Source organism: Vitis vinifera, chromosome 7 (genome assembly GCF_030704535.1).
Source record: "Vitis vinifera cultivar Pinot Noir 40024 chromosome 7, ASM3070453v1".
NCBI lineage: Eukaryota > Viridiplantae > Streptophyta > Magnoliopsida > Vitales > Vitaceae > Vitis > Vitis vinifera.
Window position 1 is genome coordinate 10,538,627 of NC_081811.1, and position 19,482 is coordinate 10,558,108.

The following is a 19,482-nucleotide window of genomic DNA, read 5'->3' on the forward strand; positions in this document are numbered from 1 at the left end:
ATTGATCACCAAGGAAGGAAACAAGAAAATTAAATTTTTTCAAGCAGAATAAAAGGTTAAAAAAATACTTATAAAAAATAAAATGGGAAAATTATTAATTTTCTAAGTATTGACAAAAAAATAAGCTATTCCTTTATACAAAGAAATTAACAAATTTGGGGAGTTTGGCAAATCTATAATTTTCTCAGCGAAGAATACCTTTTTTATTTTTTATTTTGCCCTTTTTTTCCAAAAAAATAAAATAAAATAAAAACGAAAAAATAATAATTGGTCCAACAAGAAAGAATGCTAAATCACAAATATCTAGCATAGTGCTTAGGATTTTAGCAGGTAAAACAAGAAAACACCATCATAAACATGTGACAACTGACAAGTTGCAGACTTGCAGTTGCCAGTTGCACCCAATTTCTGTAATCCATAGTGTTTAGGTTGAGAGTTGAGAGTTGAGAGTTGAGAGAGAAGAATGAGTGGGGTTTCAGCTTCCCCACCACCCACCTTCTTTTCTCTTGAAGGGAGGCCCAAGACTAGGTCTTTTTGTTGCCATCAACCCCTCTCACATCGCAAACTCAGATTTAACAGCCTTGGAATTGGGTGTAGGGGAGGCGGGTTGCAGAGGGATAGAGTAGTACAGTGCAACAGCAGCACTAATCCACCCCCACCTGGTTCGGGTACTGATCTTCCTCTTTGCTACACTGAATTTTTTTTCTTAGATTTGGGGGTGAAAGTGCCATGTTTTGATGGTTTTTTGTGTGAATTTGCAGTTTTATGATCTGGGTCTCTCACATGAAGCATTGATTTGGTTTTTTTTATTAATTTTTTTCAAATTAAATTACCTCGTCTTTTTTCATTTGGTTCCATGGGAGTTCTGATACAAAAAGAATTTTTGATGAGTTTATTGAGACTCTAATGGGCATTTCATTGGGAATTTATTCGGGAAGTTTGATTTTTTGCTGTTTTATGTTGGGGTTTTGAAGGAGTTGGGAGTTCTGTGGATATGGTTAATTCTGGTTTGGTCAGTGCAACGCCTATTGTTGTGATTGAATCTGTTACCTTGTATTTCAGAAAAATGGATGCTTTAGTTGGAATCTAAACAGTCAGATTCTCATTCCATCCTTGAGGGATTTGGAAATTTTCCCCCCTCACTAATCCATTTTAATATGGTTGCTTTTGTTGGATAATGAATTGTCTCACTCACTTCTCTACAGTGTGGAAGACATGGTCCAGGACTCCTTTTCTACAATTCAATTATTGACTTGCTTCAGGGATAAAAACTAGCTTGAAGCCTTAAGGCAATGTTTGGTTCACGAAAGTCCTAACGAAAGAAAAAAAAATGCCAGGGAATGTTTGGTTTCACTAGGAAAATATGAAAGAAAATAAAATATAGCTAAAATTAGTTAGAAATTTATGCATTTTTGAATTATTTAATCTTTATATGATAGAAGAAAATAAGTGAAACGAGTTTGAAGAAGTATACAAAAATAATTTGTTGACTTTAAATCTATTTTTTATTTTTCTTCACTTTTTCTTTCCTTATACTTTTCTTCCCAATTTTTTTCCTTTGCATTTTCCTTCTAATTTTCTGGAACCAAACATAACCTACTAAGCTTTTAGGAGGTGGGAAAGGAAGTGAGAGGCAAGTAGAATTTGGGAGGGAATTAGAAAAGGGTTTACAAGAGCAAACCTATTCGGTGCTGGGGGCACACTTTATAATAAAAAAATGATGGCGACAAGTAGGCCCCATTAACAAGATGGAGAAGATGGATGAAGGTGAGAAGTCCATTTTATGGTTTCTGTTTTTGAAGGACTTTGGCTTGTCTCATAGGTTGAATATGAGAAATGCAATTGGCAAAGGGCTGCAGTCTGCAGTAGATGCACTTTCAGATTTTAATAGCAACAAAATGTGAGGAAAAAGTATACTAAAAGAAGTCTGCCACCACGAAAGATGATAAAGGGTCAGATTATGATAACCTTGCAGGTCCAAAGCTTGCCAATGCTATTGCAAGGAGACATAATCAGCAATAGGTGTTATTTTGTTTTACTATAGGAAGGAAAATAAGGAAATAGTGTACTAAAAGAAGTGTACCTCTGAGGATCATTGTAAAACTTAATAAGATGCCTACTGTAAGAAGAAATTTCCAGTAGCATGTCCTAGAGAGTGTTTGGTAAAACTTAATGCTTGATTACTTAGTGAATTTAAGTTAAATTATGCTTAAGTTATGAAGTCATTAAGTTGATAAAAAGAAGAAATTTCCTGGAGCTTGTCCCAGAGAGCGTTTGGTATAACTTAATGCTTAATTACTTAAAATGAATTTAAGTCAAATTATGATTAAGTTATTAAGACATTAAGTTGATTTATTAAAGTCATTTTCAATTTTAAGTTATAATATTAAGATAATTTACCAAATAGACTTAATATGCTTAATAATTAAGTCATTAAGTCAAGTTAATAAGTTGATTTTATCGGACACTAGTCTCCCTTCTTACTCAATTTTGGCTATTACATCTGTTCCTATTTTTCACCACAAAGAATTCATACCATCTTTGGCAATAATTGCCAACCAAAAGTAACCTTTAATGCTGAAGGTAATAATTATAACAGTAATTAATTATAAACAGGATTAGTTCCTGTTTATTTATCATATGTGTCACATTACCGTTCAATGGATACAAGCTATTAAATGTTCAAACCTTTCAAAAATGAATACATGTGAGAGATGTAGATATCAGATGATGGTATTAGTTGAAACAGAATCAAACATTTGGCTTTTTAGGTACTTGTTGTCATGCTTTTTTGTTTTGGGAGGTAATAAGCATCTAGATCTAAGGACACCAAACTGGTTGCAACCTAAGTTGTGTACAAGTTACAACCAGGCCTGAAGAAGATAGATGGACTACAAGAATAAAAACTACAATGGAGAACTCTAGTCTAGGGTCCTTTCTGCTTCTGCTTGTCTAGATGTTATCCAAGCTTGTTGAAGTGCTAGACGAGCCTTTTTACTGAAAGCAAATGCGATTGCCTCAATTGACCCTTCACTCTGGCTCCATATTTGGGTGTTCCCTATGTTTAAACTTAGGTTATTGATTACCATTCCAAAATTGGTGAGACTTGGCAGAGACTCTCCATGAGAGTTTCTTTTTGTCTTCAAAATCATGCTACCTCTGCCTCTCAGGTGTAGCCTCAGTGGTAGTGCCATCTGGTAATGAACTAGAGCCTGAATTTGAGCCTTCCCGGTATCCAAATGGTGTAGGATAGAGGGGTGGGCCTATGTCACCTGGGGGTTTGCTTTGCTAACAGTTGGGATAAATGTCTTGCTATTGGGGAGGATTCTTCATTAAATAAATAAAATAGATAAATAAATAAAAAGATAAAAAAAATCATGCTACCTCTAGTACTCTAGAACAGAAAATCCATTAGGGAGAAACAGATTTACTTGGGAGACTAACTGCTCATAGAATTCCTTTGGATATGAGCTAAAATAGCTACATTATCATCCTCTTAATTGATCTAAGCTGTATAGCTTTCTTGTGATCATTTATAGTTTCCAAATTTGTATTACCATTGTTATTATTTTTGGTTTCCCAGCTTCACTATGCACAGTTGGTATTTCTTGGGGGCAAGAAGGGGTGTGGTTGTTTATTTCATAAAGCAAGAGATACAGAGACCCACAAAAGACAGGCAGTGATGGAAGAGGAACTTTAATATGTTGAAAAAATATTTCTTTGTTAAAAACCTACATCATAGATCTTTCATCAGCAAAATTTGACAGAAAAATATTCAATACTGCTTCCCTTTTTTCTATATGAACAAGTGAGGCGGTCAATCTTGCAGGTGACAGTGACAGCAGAAGCATTCTGGATGCCTTCTTCTTGGGAAAGGCTTTGGCGGAAGCACTGAATGAACGTATCGAATCCACAGTTGGGGAATTTCTGAGTGTAGTTGGTAGGTTGCAAGCTGAGCAACAAAAGCAAGTACAAGACTTCCAGGTCCTAAGCAGTTAAACTACGTTTACATCTTTGTGGGTGATCTGAAATTTTTTTGTCTACTATTTTCTGACCATTATTTGTTAGCTTGATTTTAAACCTCAGTGTGAGAAGTGTCAGAAAATTCACTTTATATTAAGAAATTTGGCACTTAGGATCCATTGATTTGTTGGAAAAATAAATCAGGAAAAATGTGTCTTCACTATTGGAAAAAGATGGTGGGTATCGTGAATGTGATATTTTAAGGCTTCTTGAAAGTATCATCCCAAAATGAACAAAGAAAGTCACTTTCTTGATTGCAGGCAAAGACATAAAAATATCAGGTAGCTTGTGTTGCTGATGGGTGGAACAAAGTGTCTTTTTTTGGCGTAATTGTTGAAGATAGTTTTTTTTATTGCAGAGAAATGCCATGTATACCTCTTAGAATTTCTGGCCTGTGCCCAAGTTGGTAAAATTTTCAAATATTTGTCAAATAAAGGCCTTCTAAAAGAGATATAATTGCATCTCTCAATGGGGGTTTTTCTAGGAGTGCAAACTTTATAAAGGTAATTTTTGCCCTTTGCTATTAGTGTTGTTCAAAATGTTCGGGATTAGACTTCCTAATTTTCATGAAGGAGCTTAATCAAAACACCCCCAAGATCCCTCAAATTTTAGAACATGAATTGCAATAGTTATACTTGAGATTCACCTCAACAATGGCCAAAACTTGGTATCTGAAAGGTTAAAAGGGGTCGAGGAACTCTATGATCAAATGTGGCTTCTAACCTTGTGGGTGTAAAATTGGAAATGACTTATTTATTACTTGATTTAGCTAATTCATTTATTTAGGATATCTTTTCAATAGTCAGTTTAAGAGTTCTGTCCATGTGGCATTTTGCCTGAACTGGTGTTTGTTGAGTATGGAAACAAAGTGTGGAGAATGTTATCATAGGGTTGTAGAGGGTGAATTGGTAAAATAAACAATTATAGATTTTCTTTTTTCTTTTTTAAGCAGTTTAATTAAATCTAGTGCTTAAATGTCATGAAACCAACAAACTTATAAATAAATCGCTTAAAGCCTTCATAACTTGTTGAAGGTAGGGTCTAGATTTGCTTTCTAATGGGATTAACTGAGCATTGTTTTAGAATCTGGTATGTAATGCAGGTAATGCCTCAATTTGTGATTTCATTAATGTTATTTTGAGATCTATTACTTCCCATTTTATTGAATGGAAATGCTGTGAGTTAGGTCAGTAAGAATCATGAAGTCCAACATTGTTGATACCATTTAAACATGGCGTATATTTCTTGGTTCTAACCCCAAAAGTTGATTCTGAAAACTCTGGAAACATCATTTCCTTGTTTTTGTCTTTTCTTTGTGTGCTTGCTTAACTATCATTTTGTCTCTTGTGGAAGATACAATACCTTATGAATCAAATTATACCCAGGACGAGGTGTTGGAAAGGGCCAAGAGAGCCAAAGAGAAAGCAGCCCGTGAGGCGCTGGAAGCACAAGGACTCATTCCCAAGTCTACCACAGCAGCTACTGACAGTGTTACTTCAACAGCTTCAACGACCAGTGCGGAAACCCCTGCAAATTCACCCTTGCTGTCTAACCCAAATAGCCCTCGTCCCCCTAACGAGGACCCTGTTTTAGGCGTGCCAAATGAGGAGTGAACTTCCATCTGGGTTTGGTGTGTCTTACAATTTTATGTGTTGTACTGAATTTGGATCACAGCAACTATTGTGTTTTCAAATAAATGAGTGATTGCAGGCTTCTATAGTCTCATAGCATGTGCTTTGTGGAAATTTTCAGTTGTGCAGGCTCTCTTTTGTTTAAAGCCAAGTTTTTGTTCATGAGATGAATGGGAGAGAGAGATCCTCAGAGCAGATTAGCTTTGTTGCCATAATAGAGATATGTTCATGGGCTGTAAGGCCCTGAAGCACAAGTGTAGGTCATCAATTATGACAAAAAGTTCCCAATTGCCAACGGAGTTTATGACCATTACACCAACAAATAAATAAAAAAGAAAAAAAAAGGAAAAAGAAAAAAGAAAGTATAGATTGCCACTGGTACCATTTAATACTAAACTCAAAATTTATAAGCTTTCTCCCAAAACATGTTTATCCTTCACTTTACATTACTCATGAAATGTGCTACCTTCGTAATCATGATCCTTACATCTCAACATGGCATAATTTTCAGACTGGAGAAGGATTGAATAATGCAAAAAAATGGCAATGCCAACAAAAGTTTCTTACAATTTTAAGGTTTGAATGTGAATTACGTTAACCCTAGGCAACTGTATAGCTTCCAAAAACTGAATCCAATTTTCCATGTTATGGCTACTCCCATGACTAATCAACACCAGCCATCGATGCCTCCCCATCAGTGTCACTCCCCTCGCTATCCTCCATGGTGGATCCCTTCTTGTTGTAATCCACTTTGAAATCGTAGTCATCATCCTCCATGGCAGTTGTTTTGTTGGCTTTTTTCCTTTTTTTCTTCTCTGCTCTCTTTATCTTTGGATTCAGTATGCCTTCTGCTGCATATAACTTCTCATTTTGTCTGCTACCAGCAGTTTTTGCCTTGGTCTTACCTGCAGCATCTTCTTCAACTCCCATGGACTCATCATCCCCACCACCACTCATCTCTTTGGCTTCTTGATCCCCTTGAGTTGATGGTTGTGGTTGTACATCACCCTGAGAAGTGGAAAAAGTAAAACAGCTGAAGGCAGCATTCAAAAACCATATGGAAATGACATCACTATGCTTTTTTTTCCATTGGATTCAAATTTAAGTATTTTCCTATCATGATATTCAAAATTTGGTATAACTTCACATATAAAAGATCATTTTGGGGATAATGGTCATTTCAATTTTTTAATATCACCTCTGAGCCTAGTACAAGAAAATTAATTGAGTCTAAGAAATTCATGTTTTATTTCATTTCTATGTAGTATACCACTTAAAAGCAGAAAACAAAAAAGGGATGAAGCTGTTGTATATGCATGTGGCACACTACTATTCTGAATGCAATTTAGTAGGCAGACAACTTAGATGCTAAAATTGTAAGGGGAGCTCACAAACCTCAAGCATCTTCTCATCAAAACTGAGAGGAGAATTAGGAGGAAGTTCAACGGGATGGAAATCATCAACAGACTTTAGGCTTCCAATGAATGAAGATTCACTATTGTAAACTTCATCAATATTGAACTCCTTTCCAAACTCTGAAACAATTGTTGCCTCCAAATTTTCCCCTTGATTCCTGCTTGGGGGCATTGTGTAATAAGGAATTTTACCTGAAACATGTTACAAGACACCACTTTAGTTGCGCTCTGGAGTTCCTCCCTTTTACATATTATTATTTCCATATTCGTTTTGGTTTCTTTTTATGTATGGAGGACAAAAAGATTGAAATAAATACTCATCATGCATACCCTGATTCCAGTCATGCAGAACCATTCTTGCAGCAGCTTCCGTATCTACAACACCACCCTTTTTAAGCTTGCCCCTAAGAGTAGCCACCTTCTGCAGAAAGTCATCGACTGACTCAAAGCTTGAGATCTTGTAGAGTGTGACCAATAATTCAGCTGGGCAAAGTTTCAGAATTTCCTTCACTGTATCATCCACAGATTGGGAAGATGAATTAGTATGTTAACTAGAACCTGAAATAAAAATGCTAATAATAACAATAAGTACAACCTTTTTCTAAATATCAAAGTTCCTATATGGAAAACCAAGCTAACTTTCAGAAACGCATTCACTGCAAATTTCTTATAGATCCTGATGCTACCATATGGAGTAACACTCTTCTAAAATTTGGCAGTGATGCAGAGCCTCAAATTCTTAGGAGCTCCTTCTGGGAAACAGAGGCTTAGATCTTGAGAAAAATTTAACCAGAGCTGGGTAAAAATGCAGTATGTCTATTTTGATGAATTTGTTTCTTGCCCCTCTGGGCAAAATTACAGTTAGAAATAAATTGCTGCAAAATGATAGATCAAAGTAATTGAAAAATAGGCATTTGAAAATCCATTAATGCCATGCCTATCGGAAGTAAAATCCGTTAAATCACATACTAAGATCAACTTGGATGAAGAAGTAGCCTGATGAAAAACTTCTTGTCAGGTAATTATTTGTCCAGAAACAAAATAGCCCCTGGGATTAATAACAGATTATAGAATTATTATTGAAGTGACAATACTAGCATATGATAACCTTCCACAATCAATGTTATGGCTCAAATTCATCTCCATTTATGATATCAAAATAATATTATTTTTGATTGGGTGATGTCCAAATGACCTCCAGAACCATTTCAATGCAAATTCAACCCTTTAACGTATTAATATAAGAAGCATATTTTAAGGAGACATGCCAATGGACCCCCAGTAAGTCCAAAAGTAAAATAAGAAATAACAAAACTACTACAACAATGTTAGTGCATCTTGCATTTATGTTCATTTATATGTGCATATGTGTGTGAAGGGTGTGAATAACAGGGAATCTGCACCAGTAGCAAGGCATTTATCCAGATGGCTGAAAAAGCTAATCCAAGGTGATATGGGCTCGCCCCGCTACCCTACACTTAAATACCAGGGAGGCTTAAACTTGGGACCTCTGGTTCAAAGCACTACTGCTGAACTACACCACCAGGGCAGTTGAGGAGAAATTATATATTGTCATCCATAAGCATATTTACTAGCCATAATGGAGTGCAGATTCATTTACCTGGATTGATTACATCATCCAACTTCTCAATTCTTTTGCAATTTCGAAGAGCTATAGATGTATCATTGCTCCCAGACTTGAGCATTACAACCCCAGGGCAATCCAGCAGTATGACATTCTTGTCTAGGTGAACTTCTTGCCTTGATCTTGTCAAACCTGGTGTAGCACCCACATTAACAACATGGGATCGCTTCAAACTGTTGATTAAGCTACTTTTACCAACATTAGGCAATCCAATAATACCCACTGTAATTGACGTCTTGATCTGCAAAGAACAGTATAGGACTGGATTCAGAGTTGCAATCATGAAAATAATCAATATGCAAAAGTTCAAAATCAAAAGTGGCATATAACAAAAATATTTGAAGAGAGTCAATTTATTACATAGGCTTCAAATTGACAATCATAGTCATAGAAACCTCATACCTTGTCACAATTATCATAAGAGTTCAAACTTTAAAGAAGAAAGAAAGAAACATGTCAAACATGAGTTTGACTAAGATGTGAAATGCAGACGCTCAGTATCAAAGTGATTGATAGCAAAGCAATTCTGTGCAGATTTTTGAGTTTAATTATCTGATCAGCATAATTTGTCTTGGAGGTACTTCCCAGAATATTAGGCAAAGGCATTTTACATAATACATATATACTTGGAGGGGAAAATTCATCTAGTTAAATGGGAGGTGGTTTGTACAGACAAGAACAAGGGTGGGCTAGGCCTAAGGAAGCTAGCCCTGTTGAACAAAGCCTTGCTTGGTAAGTGGATATGGAGGTATGTTTGTGACAAAGATAATCTTTGGAAACAAGTGATCACGACGAAGTATGGGCAAGAGGGTCTTGGATGGAGGTCAAAGAAGGCTAATGGGGCGGTTGGAGTAGGGGTTTGGAAGGAAATCTTGAAAGAATCTGGTTGGTGCTGGGATAACATGGTGTTTCTAGTTGGGAAGGGCACCAAAATCAGATTTTGGACAGATATTTGGTGTACTGATACAGAGCTGTCCCATTGCTTCCCTCACCTCTTTGTCATGGCTATTCATAGGAATGCAACGGTTGAGGAAATGTGGGATCAAAATTCTGGTCATGGAGGTTGGAATCTCAATTTTTTGAGGGACTTTAATGATTGGGAGTTGGACATGGTTGGGGATTTGCTCCATGCTTTGAGGGGTCATAGGCCTTCTTTGGAGGAAGACTTTGTTCTTTGGAGGCGAGGAAGAAATGGTCAGTTCAGGATCAAGGAAGCTTATAGTTTGCTGGCCAATCCTAATGTCACCGTTTTTCCTTCAAGGTGTATTTGGGTGGATAGGGTGCCAACTAAAGTCGCTTTTTTCGCTAGGGAGGCGACGTGGGGGAAGGTGCTTACTCTGGATAGGCTCCAGATAAGAGGGTTGCAACTTCCTAATTGCTATTTTTTGTGTGGTTGTGAAGAAGAAAATGTAAATCATATTCTTATACACTGTATAGTGGTTAAAACCTTGTGGGATATTGTTCTTGGGTTAGTAGATGTAAAATGGGTTTTTCCAAAAACTGTAAAGGAGGTCTTAACTAGCTGGAAGGGCCCCTTTGTGGGGAAGAAAAGGAAAAAGGTTTGGAAATCCATCCCGTTGTGTATTTTTTGGACGGTTTGGAAGGAGAGGAATAGATTAACTTTTAGGGGGGGTGTGTTGAATATCCAGAAACTAAAGAATTTTTTTGTTTGTAATTTATGGAGTTGGGCCAAATTGTATTTAGGTGAGGAGTCTCTCTTCCTTATAGGCTTTTTGGAGGGGGTAGCATCCACTTAAGGGAAGGTGAATCCTTTCTGGTTTTGTTGTTTTTAGAGGCCTTAGCTGTCTTGTGTATGCTTTGTGGCTTTATGCATCTTCTTTAATGCATCTCCTATTTACTTATCAAAATATATGTATATATATATATATATATATACTTGGTTAAGTTACACTAATTGAAAGCAACCATTTATCTGGAAAACGGAACTATCATATTCCTCACTCCATTTGGGTTTTTATTACACTTAAGTTCTAGATTAGTCCAGAAAAAAATATATATATATATACATATATATATTTGAGGCTGGAACACAAACCTAAATGTTGTCAGATAAGGTAGTTCAACACAATAAGAACATTTTGAACAAGGAATCAATTCAATTAGTAAGTCAAAAGTAAGATTACAATAAGTCCAAATTAATACATCTTATGTATGGGAAGTGGAGAGATGATTAACCTTCTCTTTCTACATTGTTCGAAAACTTTGGAGCTATGACATATTCTATTTAGACAAGCAAGGATTGGGTTCAGCCTGGGAGTATATAGGATATGATAATCATTTCATTTTTGGATTTGGGGAACTCCATTAGAGGCAAGACTCTTTGGCAAATCACTTGTCTCCCATTGCTTTGGATTGTGTGGTGAGAGAGAAATGGCAAGATCTTTGAGGATAAGTGGAAAACATCAAAGATGTTATGGGATCTACTTCACTTTGATTCTCCTTTTTGGGCCTCTTGTAGCAACACTTTTAAAGGCATTCCTCTCAACGTCATTAGGCTTAGTTGGCAGGGTTTGATCAACAATGAGAAGAACTTCGTCCGTGTTTGAGGAGATGGTATCTATGTACTTACATGGTCTAATCCATTGTGTAGATCTCTATGTATAGTGGAGGAGTTCAGCTATATTTTGATCAGTTTGATCAGTTTTTATATTTGTGGGAAGGACTCCTCATCCTTCTCATAAACTTTTCATCCATAATCAATACACTTTTTTGTATCTAATAAAAAAAATATTACAATAATTCCAAATAATATTTTGAAGAAAAGAAAAAATAAAAAAGATTCCAAACACACAAGCAAGCACAAAAATACCTGCATGGGAACCACAAGCTTAAATTTGGAAAAAAAATCCTTAAATACATGTGCCAACACAGACAACACACAATGCAGAAAGACAAGTGTATATTTAATACATATCACAGGAATAAGGAAATAGATAGTTATGAAAGGAAAGAAATACTATTAAGTACCTCATGGCTTCTTGAATAATTCTTCAGTAACTTAATGAGTGTTTCAGCTCCAAGACAATCACTGGTTTGAAGAATGTTACTTGGTTTTGCAGCCTTTGATTTAGATCTCCATCCTAATTTTGTCCGTTGCTCTTGGGTGCTGCATTTGAAGGCAACTGCTGGCAATTCCTCCCTGAGATACTTGAGCCACTTCTCAACAGCTTCCCGGGGAACAAGATCTGAGATCCAGGTATGAATAAAGATTAGCATAGGAAGCTGCAAGCAAGCATATGAAGCATTATACATACATATTTGTACACTATGTTCTATGAAATAAAGTGGAAACCAAGGTCAAATATTTATCTGATATAGTGAGATCATAATAAGGAAAGCATGTACCAGAATTTATAAATGCTCAATCAGGACACTAGTCCATTGAAGATATTGCAAGCACCAAAATATGAAGATAGAAAGAAAGGAAATACAATCAACAGGATTCAAAATCTCACACATCCATACAGCAATATACATTAAATTCTGAAAAAGCTTCAAACTATATCTTTTTCCAAAATTTTGTTAGGCAGATTAAAAAAATCAAAATTATTAAAAACATCCATAATAAATAAAAACCATTAGGAGAGAGCAGTACCGATTTTATTGAGCAGCAAAACGAGATGCTTATTAGGACCTGATCGCATCACCATCTTTTCCATATCAACACAACGAGTACCTAGAGGGTCCCGAGCATCGAGCACTTCCAAAATGACATCTGAAGCTTCAATAACTTCGACCAACTCCTTGTAGAAAGCCCTATCTGAGTTATCTGAGCACAACTAAGAGCTATCAGAAACAGTAAAATGGAAAAAAAAAAAAAAAAGGAAGAAAATATAGACAAAATAAAATTTCCTCCCATCTAGCTTGCATGTTTGGAGTGCATTAGGTGCCAACACACCTTTGTTTTTCCCAGTTCGCATGGGCTCCTCACTAACTTTTCCCTCTTCAAAATCCTGTTCTTTTGCAGAAGCCATATCAGCCAATTTTGACATATCATCATCCTTTAGTAACCCCAGTTTTCTCTTCTGAGCCTGAAATGCAGATCATCCCATTTAATTAATTGGAAGACAGAAGGTATGGGCAGAGGAGATAAAATGCTACATCTAGAGATGTAAGAAGAAAAGCATTAACAAATACATTCTAATGGGAACACCAGATATCAAAATAGCCAAGATCCCTTAAATACAGGAACAACACTCTTAAAACCAATACTGAATTAAAGAAGAATTTAGCAAGAAGAGTGCAAAACATGCCAACCCATAATACAAAAATCACTGATATAAACCCACAAAATTATAGTCAACCTCAATGTCTCTGTCTCCAATGCTCTTAATTGTACAAGCCACATCCAGGAAAAGAAAGAACTACTCACCTGGTCAGAAGCTTGTTCTAAAAATAATTCAAGTGTTCTACATTCAATATACCATGGCCATCAACCAAAATTTATCACAAAAATCGTCCACCAATTTCTAGCACAATCATGATAATCAACCGGCGAAAACGAAAATGACAAAAAAAAAAAAAAAGGAATAAAAATCAATGAGTACCCTCTCCTTCCGCGCAGCTTTCTTCTGTTCCAATTCTTCGAGTGCGCGTGCCCGCCGAGCTTCGAGAGCCTTGAGCTCCTGTTCCTTGAAGGGCCAATCATTTGGGATTCCGGGGTCCTTCTCGACCTTGTTCTTGTGCTTTCCTCCGAGCTTCTTCGCTTCCTTGGCCTTTTTTCTCTGGTGCTCCTTCACCTTCCTGATGATCTTGTACTTCTTCTTCAATGGCACTCTCTTGCTCTTACTCTCTGCATAAAATCAATCCAAATCCAAATTACATATACAAAACTTTCACACATATTTTGCAGATAATCCACCACTGAAATTCGAATTGAATTTGCTCACTTTTGCTTTTCTTCACCATCTTGGAATATTAAAAAAGCAGCTATGTATCAAAACGGTGGAGCGATGACCGGAATAGGGAGACGCAATGGCGAAAGCGGTAACCGGAGATGGTAACGGCAGGGAACGGAGGAGAGAGACGTGGCTGCGGCTAGGGTTTTAGGATCAGAGTGTGGTTTTAGGTTTACAGGACAGTAGTTTTCTTCCACTTTGGTGTAATCAGGCTGGGCTGGGCTATGAGGGCAATGGGCCTCTGGGCAGAAACAAGTGCAGCCTAAAATAGAATAGAAACAGAAAATCTGATGGCCCGGCCCAAATTGGATTTTGGGTTTAATAATTATGTGGTCACTTCGTCAGCGAGAAAAGAATGACTGCCACTTGAAGTTGTCAAAATCATATCCTCTTTTTAGTTATAATATATATATATATTAGAGATATATTAACTAATATTTTAACTCAAAATATTGGTAATATAAAAATTAATGAAAATTATGAAAATATTAGAAAAAAAACTCTAAAAAATTATATAAAAAATAAAAATAGACATTTTAATTTTTTTTTAAATATAAATTTTATAAGTATACATTTATTATTAAGTTGCACTATATTATTTTACAACAATATTATGATAACATGTTTTAATTTTAAAATATATTTAATATTAAAATTAGGATCCATTTTAATTTAAATGTATTTAATGATTTCAAATAAATAATAAAATATGTATAATTTTTTTATATTTTATAAATATATAGATTATTTAAAAAAGACATAAAATTATGTTTTTATATTTTTGGTAATAAATTAAATCAAATGTAAAAATGAAACAATTAGAATTAATTTATTTAATAAAATAATCTTTAGTATTCTTATATATATTTTGGTGCATATTTTCTTAATCAAGGAGCAACTTTCTCCTGTGATTGCTATAGATGGACTAAGCCTTTGGTCTCATATTCAAATCCTCTCAGCAACATATATTGATTTTTAAGGAGGTTTGACCAAAGCAACCCGCTTTGACTGAGCCGAAAAATGCAAAAATATCAATTTATTAGCTATTAATGGCAATAAAAACCAAAAAATCGGGTCATTAAGTATAGTAATTAAATATAAAAAAAGTAAAATCTTATATCATATGAAAACCTCCTTTTTTATTAAGGGAGATACCATTTGCATCCAGGACATATAACAGTTCATGCACGCAATAATTAATTCAGGACATACAACAGTTCATGCATGTAATAATTAATTTTGTCTAATGATCTCCAAGCATAAAAAAATATTTAATGTCTAATACTGTCTAATTTATTGTAGAAATAATAACGCAGATATTTGAATCTGAAAATTTTGTTTATTGAAAATATACCTTGATTATAGAGAGTTGATGATTACAGGCTGGTTGACAACAGAGGGATGACTCAGGTTGATGAATACAACAAACTGAAAGAAGAAAATTACAAGAGAAAATTTTTGAACTCTCAAATTTTTGCACTCTCTGAATTTTTTCCACTCTTGAAGCTCTCTTCCCAACTCTTTTCAACCTCTGCCAGATGAAGAACGTTGAGGCTCTATTTATAGGCGAGGCTTCGGACTTGAAATTCTATTGAATCTTCAATCTTGAAATTTTTTGAAATCCATCACGTGTAGAAACAGTTGGAGCAATGAAGTCTGTAGAGGGAGAATAGTTTTTCTTTTCTTTGTGAGAGACTTGAAAAGAGAAAAATTTTCTCTTTACTTTCCCATTCTCCACGTTGCTTGCAAAGTAGTAGAAAGTAAACAAATTCTACTATTCATGACTTTTGATGTGGGTTTTTTTTTTTTTTTTTTTTACTTTACAAACTTTTCACACTTTCAGACTTTACATACTTTTTTTTTACTGGATAATCACAAGGGAGCAAATTTACAAAGATACAGATGTACAAAAGATTCTTGAAATTTTTTATCTGGATTGACCCATAGGTCCTCCATAAAGGATAAACTCAGGGTCTACATATGAATCATCTGATAAAACTGCATCTTCAGTTTCTTCATTTTCTTGATCTCCAAACTGTTTGAGGGTTTGAATGAGTCCTTGACGATATTGCTCTAAATCAGTAGTGGCTGCTAATGAAGCTTGACGTTTGCTTTTCAAAGTTAGGAATTCTTCTTGAGTTGGTCCTTGAGAAGAACTAGTTGAATCTTTTGAATTTGATGATCCTGGCCTTGATGAAATCAATTGCAAAACCTTCTGTTGACATACAAAATCATGATTGAATTTGTCCCACCATTTGATGTTGAATTCTCTATAAAGAGATAATGGAAACGGAGGAGGTTGCTCTTGCTTCTTGATAATATTCCATGAGAGAATCCATGGAATTCTTAATCTCGAACAGAAAGTCAGGAGTCTAGGCTGAGTGATAGACTGAGAAGAAGTCTTGCTCTTGTAGAAGTTGAATTTTTCTTGAATTTCAGGAGGAAATAAGGAGTCTAGTAGATCAAAGAAAGTCCACCATTTTTTAAACCAAGCAGGAAATTTGGTATTGCAATTTCTTGAAAATTGGATGAACCAAGAATGTTGGTAGCTTTGTAAATAAAACATATTATACCAAGCATCCATATAATCTATGTAATTGTAGCTCATGGGATGAAAAGGTTGATTGAAAGCCTTGCAAGTGAAGGGTTTTTTATTCCAATCTACAATGGTCATGACTTTGAGAATTTGACATTTGGAAAAAGCAATCCTCTGAGGATTGTTTTTATCAGTGTTATGAGTAATTCCAACTGAATCAGTGTCCACCAAGATGAACTCATAAAATTGACGAGTTTTCAAAGGATCATTGGAATTGAAGTTGACTCCTTAAGAAAAGATGTAAGGAAGGATTTTAGTAATCTCTTCATAATTGAACTATGGCTCAATGAAAGCAATTTCTAAGGTTTTGGGTTTTTTGACATAATGAATATCTAGAGGTTGGACTAAATTCTACTTGAATAGTACCATCTGTATGTTGTATAATCTTTGAAGGAGTTGTTAAAGGTTTAATTGGTTTTGGAAGAGTTAAATCTTTTAATTCCCATTGACCTCCTTGAGTAATTTCATTCCATTTTAATTTTTTAGGAACAAAAGCTTGAATATTATTAGGATTATATTGTAATAATAATGTTTCATCTTTGACAGATTGACATATAGCTCTAGGATTTAATTGGGTTGTCATGACTTTATAATATATCCTATAAATTATTGCTATAGTTTGAGCTTCTTCTACAAAATTCATATTTTTGGTTTTAATGTTTAAGGTTAAACTTGAAAGAATACTTGAGTCATTTATATTCATGGAAAAGTTTGGAAAACAATTAAAATAAATGGGACCATTGGCAAGGTTTGAATCAATCATGCTAAGGACAGAATCAGTAAATCTTGTTGACCTAGCGTCTCTTAAACAAACAACTTCAGGAACAAAAGGATTTCTTTTAATATTTCTTTTTCTAATGATATTTATGTTTAAAGGAGATTCATCATGAGAGAAAATAATTGACTCGGACTCTTCTTTAAAAAGAGGAATTTCCGAAACAAAGTTTGACATATTTTTTAGTTGATTTTCTATTTGAATCATTTCTTCATCTAATTTTGAAATATTAAATTTTATGTGATGACTATAGAATGATGCAGATGATGATGCAACAGGTGATGATGTAGCTAATGATGCAGTTGATGATGCAGTAAAGCTGATTATCTTATATGAATATCTTTCTAAATCATATGCAGAATTATTTAATGCAGATGCAGAACTATCATGGGACCTAAGAGATTTGGAAAAACTATTTCTACTTAATTCCCTAATAATATTACTCATTGTCACATAAAATAATCACAATTTTATCCTTAATCAATTCAGATAATTTCCTGAATTGGGACCACCACAAGCGGATCAACACGGGACTTACGCTTCTTCTGCCCTTAAACATCGTTATCAAAGGTTGACCAATCCGTTCACAGGAAATTCAACCCAAACTAAGTCAGGACTAAATCTGCAATTAATTACTATTCCAACTCGTAACACCACTCGGTTCTCAAGTAGAAAATAGCTTTGACACCATTTGCACCCAAGACATACAACAGTTCATGCATGCAATAATTAATTCTGTCTAATGATCTCTAAGCATAAAAAAATATTTAATGTCTAATACTATCTAATTTATTACAGAAATTTAAACATAATAACGCAGATATTTGAATCTGAAAATTTTGTTTATTGAAAATATACCTTGATTATAGAGAGTTGATGATTACAGGCTGGTTGACAGCAGATGGATGACTCAGGTTGATGAATACAACAAACTGAAAGAAGAAAATTACAAGAGAAAATTTTTGAACTCTCAAATTTTTGCACTCTCTGAATTTTTTTCACTCTTGAAGCTCTCTTCCCAACTCTTTCCAACCGCTACCAGATGAAGAACATTGAGGCTCTATTTATAGGTGAGGTTTCGGACTTGAAATTCTATTGAATCTTCAATCTTGAAAATTTTTGAAGTCCATCACGTGTAGAGATAGCTGGAGCAATGAAGTCTACAGAGGGAGAATAGTTTTTCTTTTCTTTGTGAGAGACTTGAAAAGAGAAAAATTTCTCTTTACTTTCCCATTCTCCACGTTGCTTGCAAAGTAGACAAATTCTACTATTCACTACTATTCATGACTATTGATGTGGGGTTTTTTTTTTTTTTTTTTTTTACTCTACAAACTTTTCACACTTTCAGACTTTACATACTTTTTTTTTTAATTACTATTCCTTTTTTCTATTGGTTTTTCAAACTTAAAAAACAAAGAAAACAAATTATAACTTTAAGAGATAAAGAAGGACATCAATTAGCCATAAAACACTCAAAACATGTTCAAAAAAGAATTTTAACAATAACTTCAGAATTAGGTTCACAACCACCCAAAGCTTTTGAAAATGTATCTTTGGATTCTTCTGCTTTTTCCCTGCAAATGAAAATTTCAAGATCTGTATCCATTGGGATGCAATGTATATCAGAACTTGAAGGGTTAGAAAAACTTTCTAATTTATCATTTAAATGTTTAAAATGAAAAGATAAGGCATTTAAAGCTTCCAACTTTTGAATATCACTTTTTGCATTCCAAAGGTTGTCTAAAATGCATTTTTGTGATCTGTCTACTCCGATAGTAAAAAAGAATTAGGAAAATTTTGTTCAAAATGCCTCCTGATTCAATAGAAAACCCTCCTGCAACAGTCAATGCAATTTCTAATAATTTTATAAGTAGAAAAAATTATTATTCAAAACCCTCTTTTCCTGACGTTCAATTAGAAGATTAGAAATTATCAATTACCTGCTAGTTATGATGGTAGTAGTTTTTATGAATGGAATATAGATGAAATGAGTGAATATCAAATAATTAATTTACTTCATGAAATGATGATGGCTGCTAATGCTTATAGAATCAAGACTAGTAATTCTGACTTTCATGCTACTGGTGCCTTAGTAATAGGATTCGCTGGTTTACTTAAAGGATGGTGGGACCATTATTTGAGTCAAAATGATAGAGAATACATATTAAATGCAAAAAAGACAATAGTTAAAGAAGAAGGAACATCAGTCCAATCCTATAAAGAAGATGTTGTCAATACACTAATATTTGCAATAACAAAATATTTTATAGGAGATCTAGTTTATTTTCAAGAAAGAACTTCTGAAATCCTTAATAATCTTAGATGCCCAACACTTCAAGATTTCAAGTGGTATAAAGATATGTTTTTGGTTAAAGTTATGACAAGACATGATTGTGGAAGTCATTATTGGAAAGAAAAATTTATATCAGGTTTACCCACTTTATTTGCAGAAAAAGTTAGACAAAGAATAAGAAATAT

At 34.6% G+C, this 19,482-nt stretch overlaps 2 protein-coding genes across 3 annotated transcripts; one reads left to right on the plus strand and one right to left on the minus strand.

The window, feature by feature from the left end:
• Positions 1-288: 288 nt before the first annotated feature.
• Positions 289-5,748, plus strand: LOC100247719 (uncharacterized protein At4g13200, chloroplastic). Of its 2 annotated transcripts, none has more exons than XM_002267336.4 (3): positions 289-668; positions 3,830-3,984; positions 5,409-5,748. In XM_002267336.4, the coding sequence occupies exons 1-3, from the start codon at positions 464-466 to the stop codon at positions 5,634-5,636; spliced, it is 588 nt and encodes a 195-aa protein (XP_002267372.1). In that variant the 5' UTR covers positions 289-463; the 3' UTR covers positions 5,637-5,748. The 2 variants fall into 2 exon arrangements, with proteins under 2 accessions (XP_002267372.1, XP_059593994.1); XM_059738011.1 differs by having other exon boundaries at positions 314-668; positions 5,377-5,748.
• Positions 5,749-6,038: 290 nt separating this feature from the next.
• LOC100242583 (guanine nucleotide-binding protein-like NSN1) lies at positions 6,039-13,823 on the minus strand. The gene is made up of 9 exons (XM_002267530.5): positions 13,625-13,823; positions 13,283-13,527; positions 12,634-12,766; positions 12,331-12,504; positions 11,703-11,920; positions 8,691-8,955; positions 7,400-7,579; positions 7,050-7,261; positions 6,039-6,662 (listed from the first exon to the last, which is right to left on the minus strand). Exons 1-9 carry the CDS (start codon positions 13,641-13,643, stop codon positions 6,318-6,320), a joined length of 1,791 nt encoding a protein of 596 aa, XP_002267566.1. The 5' UTR covers positions 13,644-13,823; the 3' UTR covers positions 6,039-6,317.
• Positions 13,824-19,482: the final 5,659 nt, after the last annotated feature.

Bases quoted from the DNA above. Each gene is read 5' to 3' on its own strand.
- LOC100247719 (XM_059738011.1), top strand. From the start codon at position 464: ATGAGTGGGGTTTCAGCTTCCCCACCACCCACCTTCTTTTCTCTTGAA. The intron at 669-3,829 runs GTACTGATCTTC...TCAATCTTGCAG, and splicing joins TCCACCCCCACCTGGTTCGG to GTGACAGTGACAGCAGAAGC. The intron at 3,985-5,376 runs GTCCTAAGCAGT...CTCTTGTGGAAG, and splicing joins AGCAAGTACAAGACTTCCAG to ATACAATACCTTATGAATCA.
- LOC100242583 (XM_002267530.5), bottom strand. The intron at 12,767-13,282 runs GTACTCATTGAT...TCTGCATTTCAG, and splicing joins AAGCTGCGCGGAAGGAGAGG to GCTCAGAAGAGAAAACTGGG. The intron at 11,921-12,330 runs GTACTGCTCTCT...CCTGGATCTCAG, and splicing joins TTTGCTGCTCAATAAAATCG to ATCTTGTTCCCCGGGAAGCT.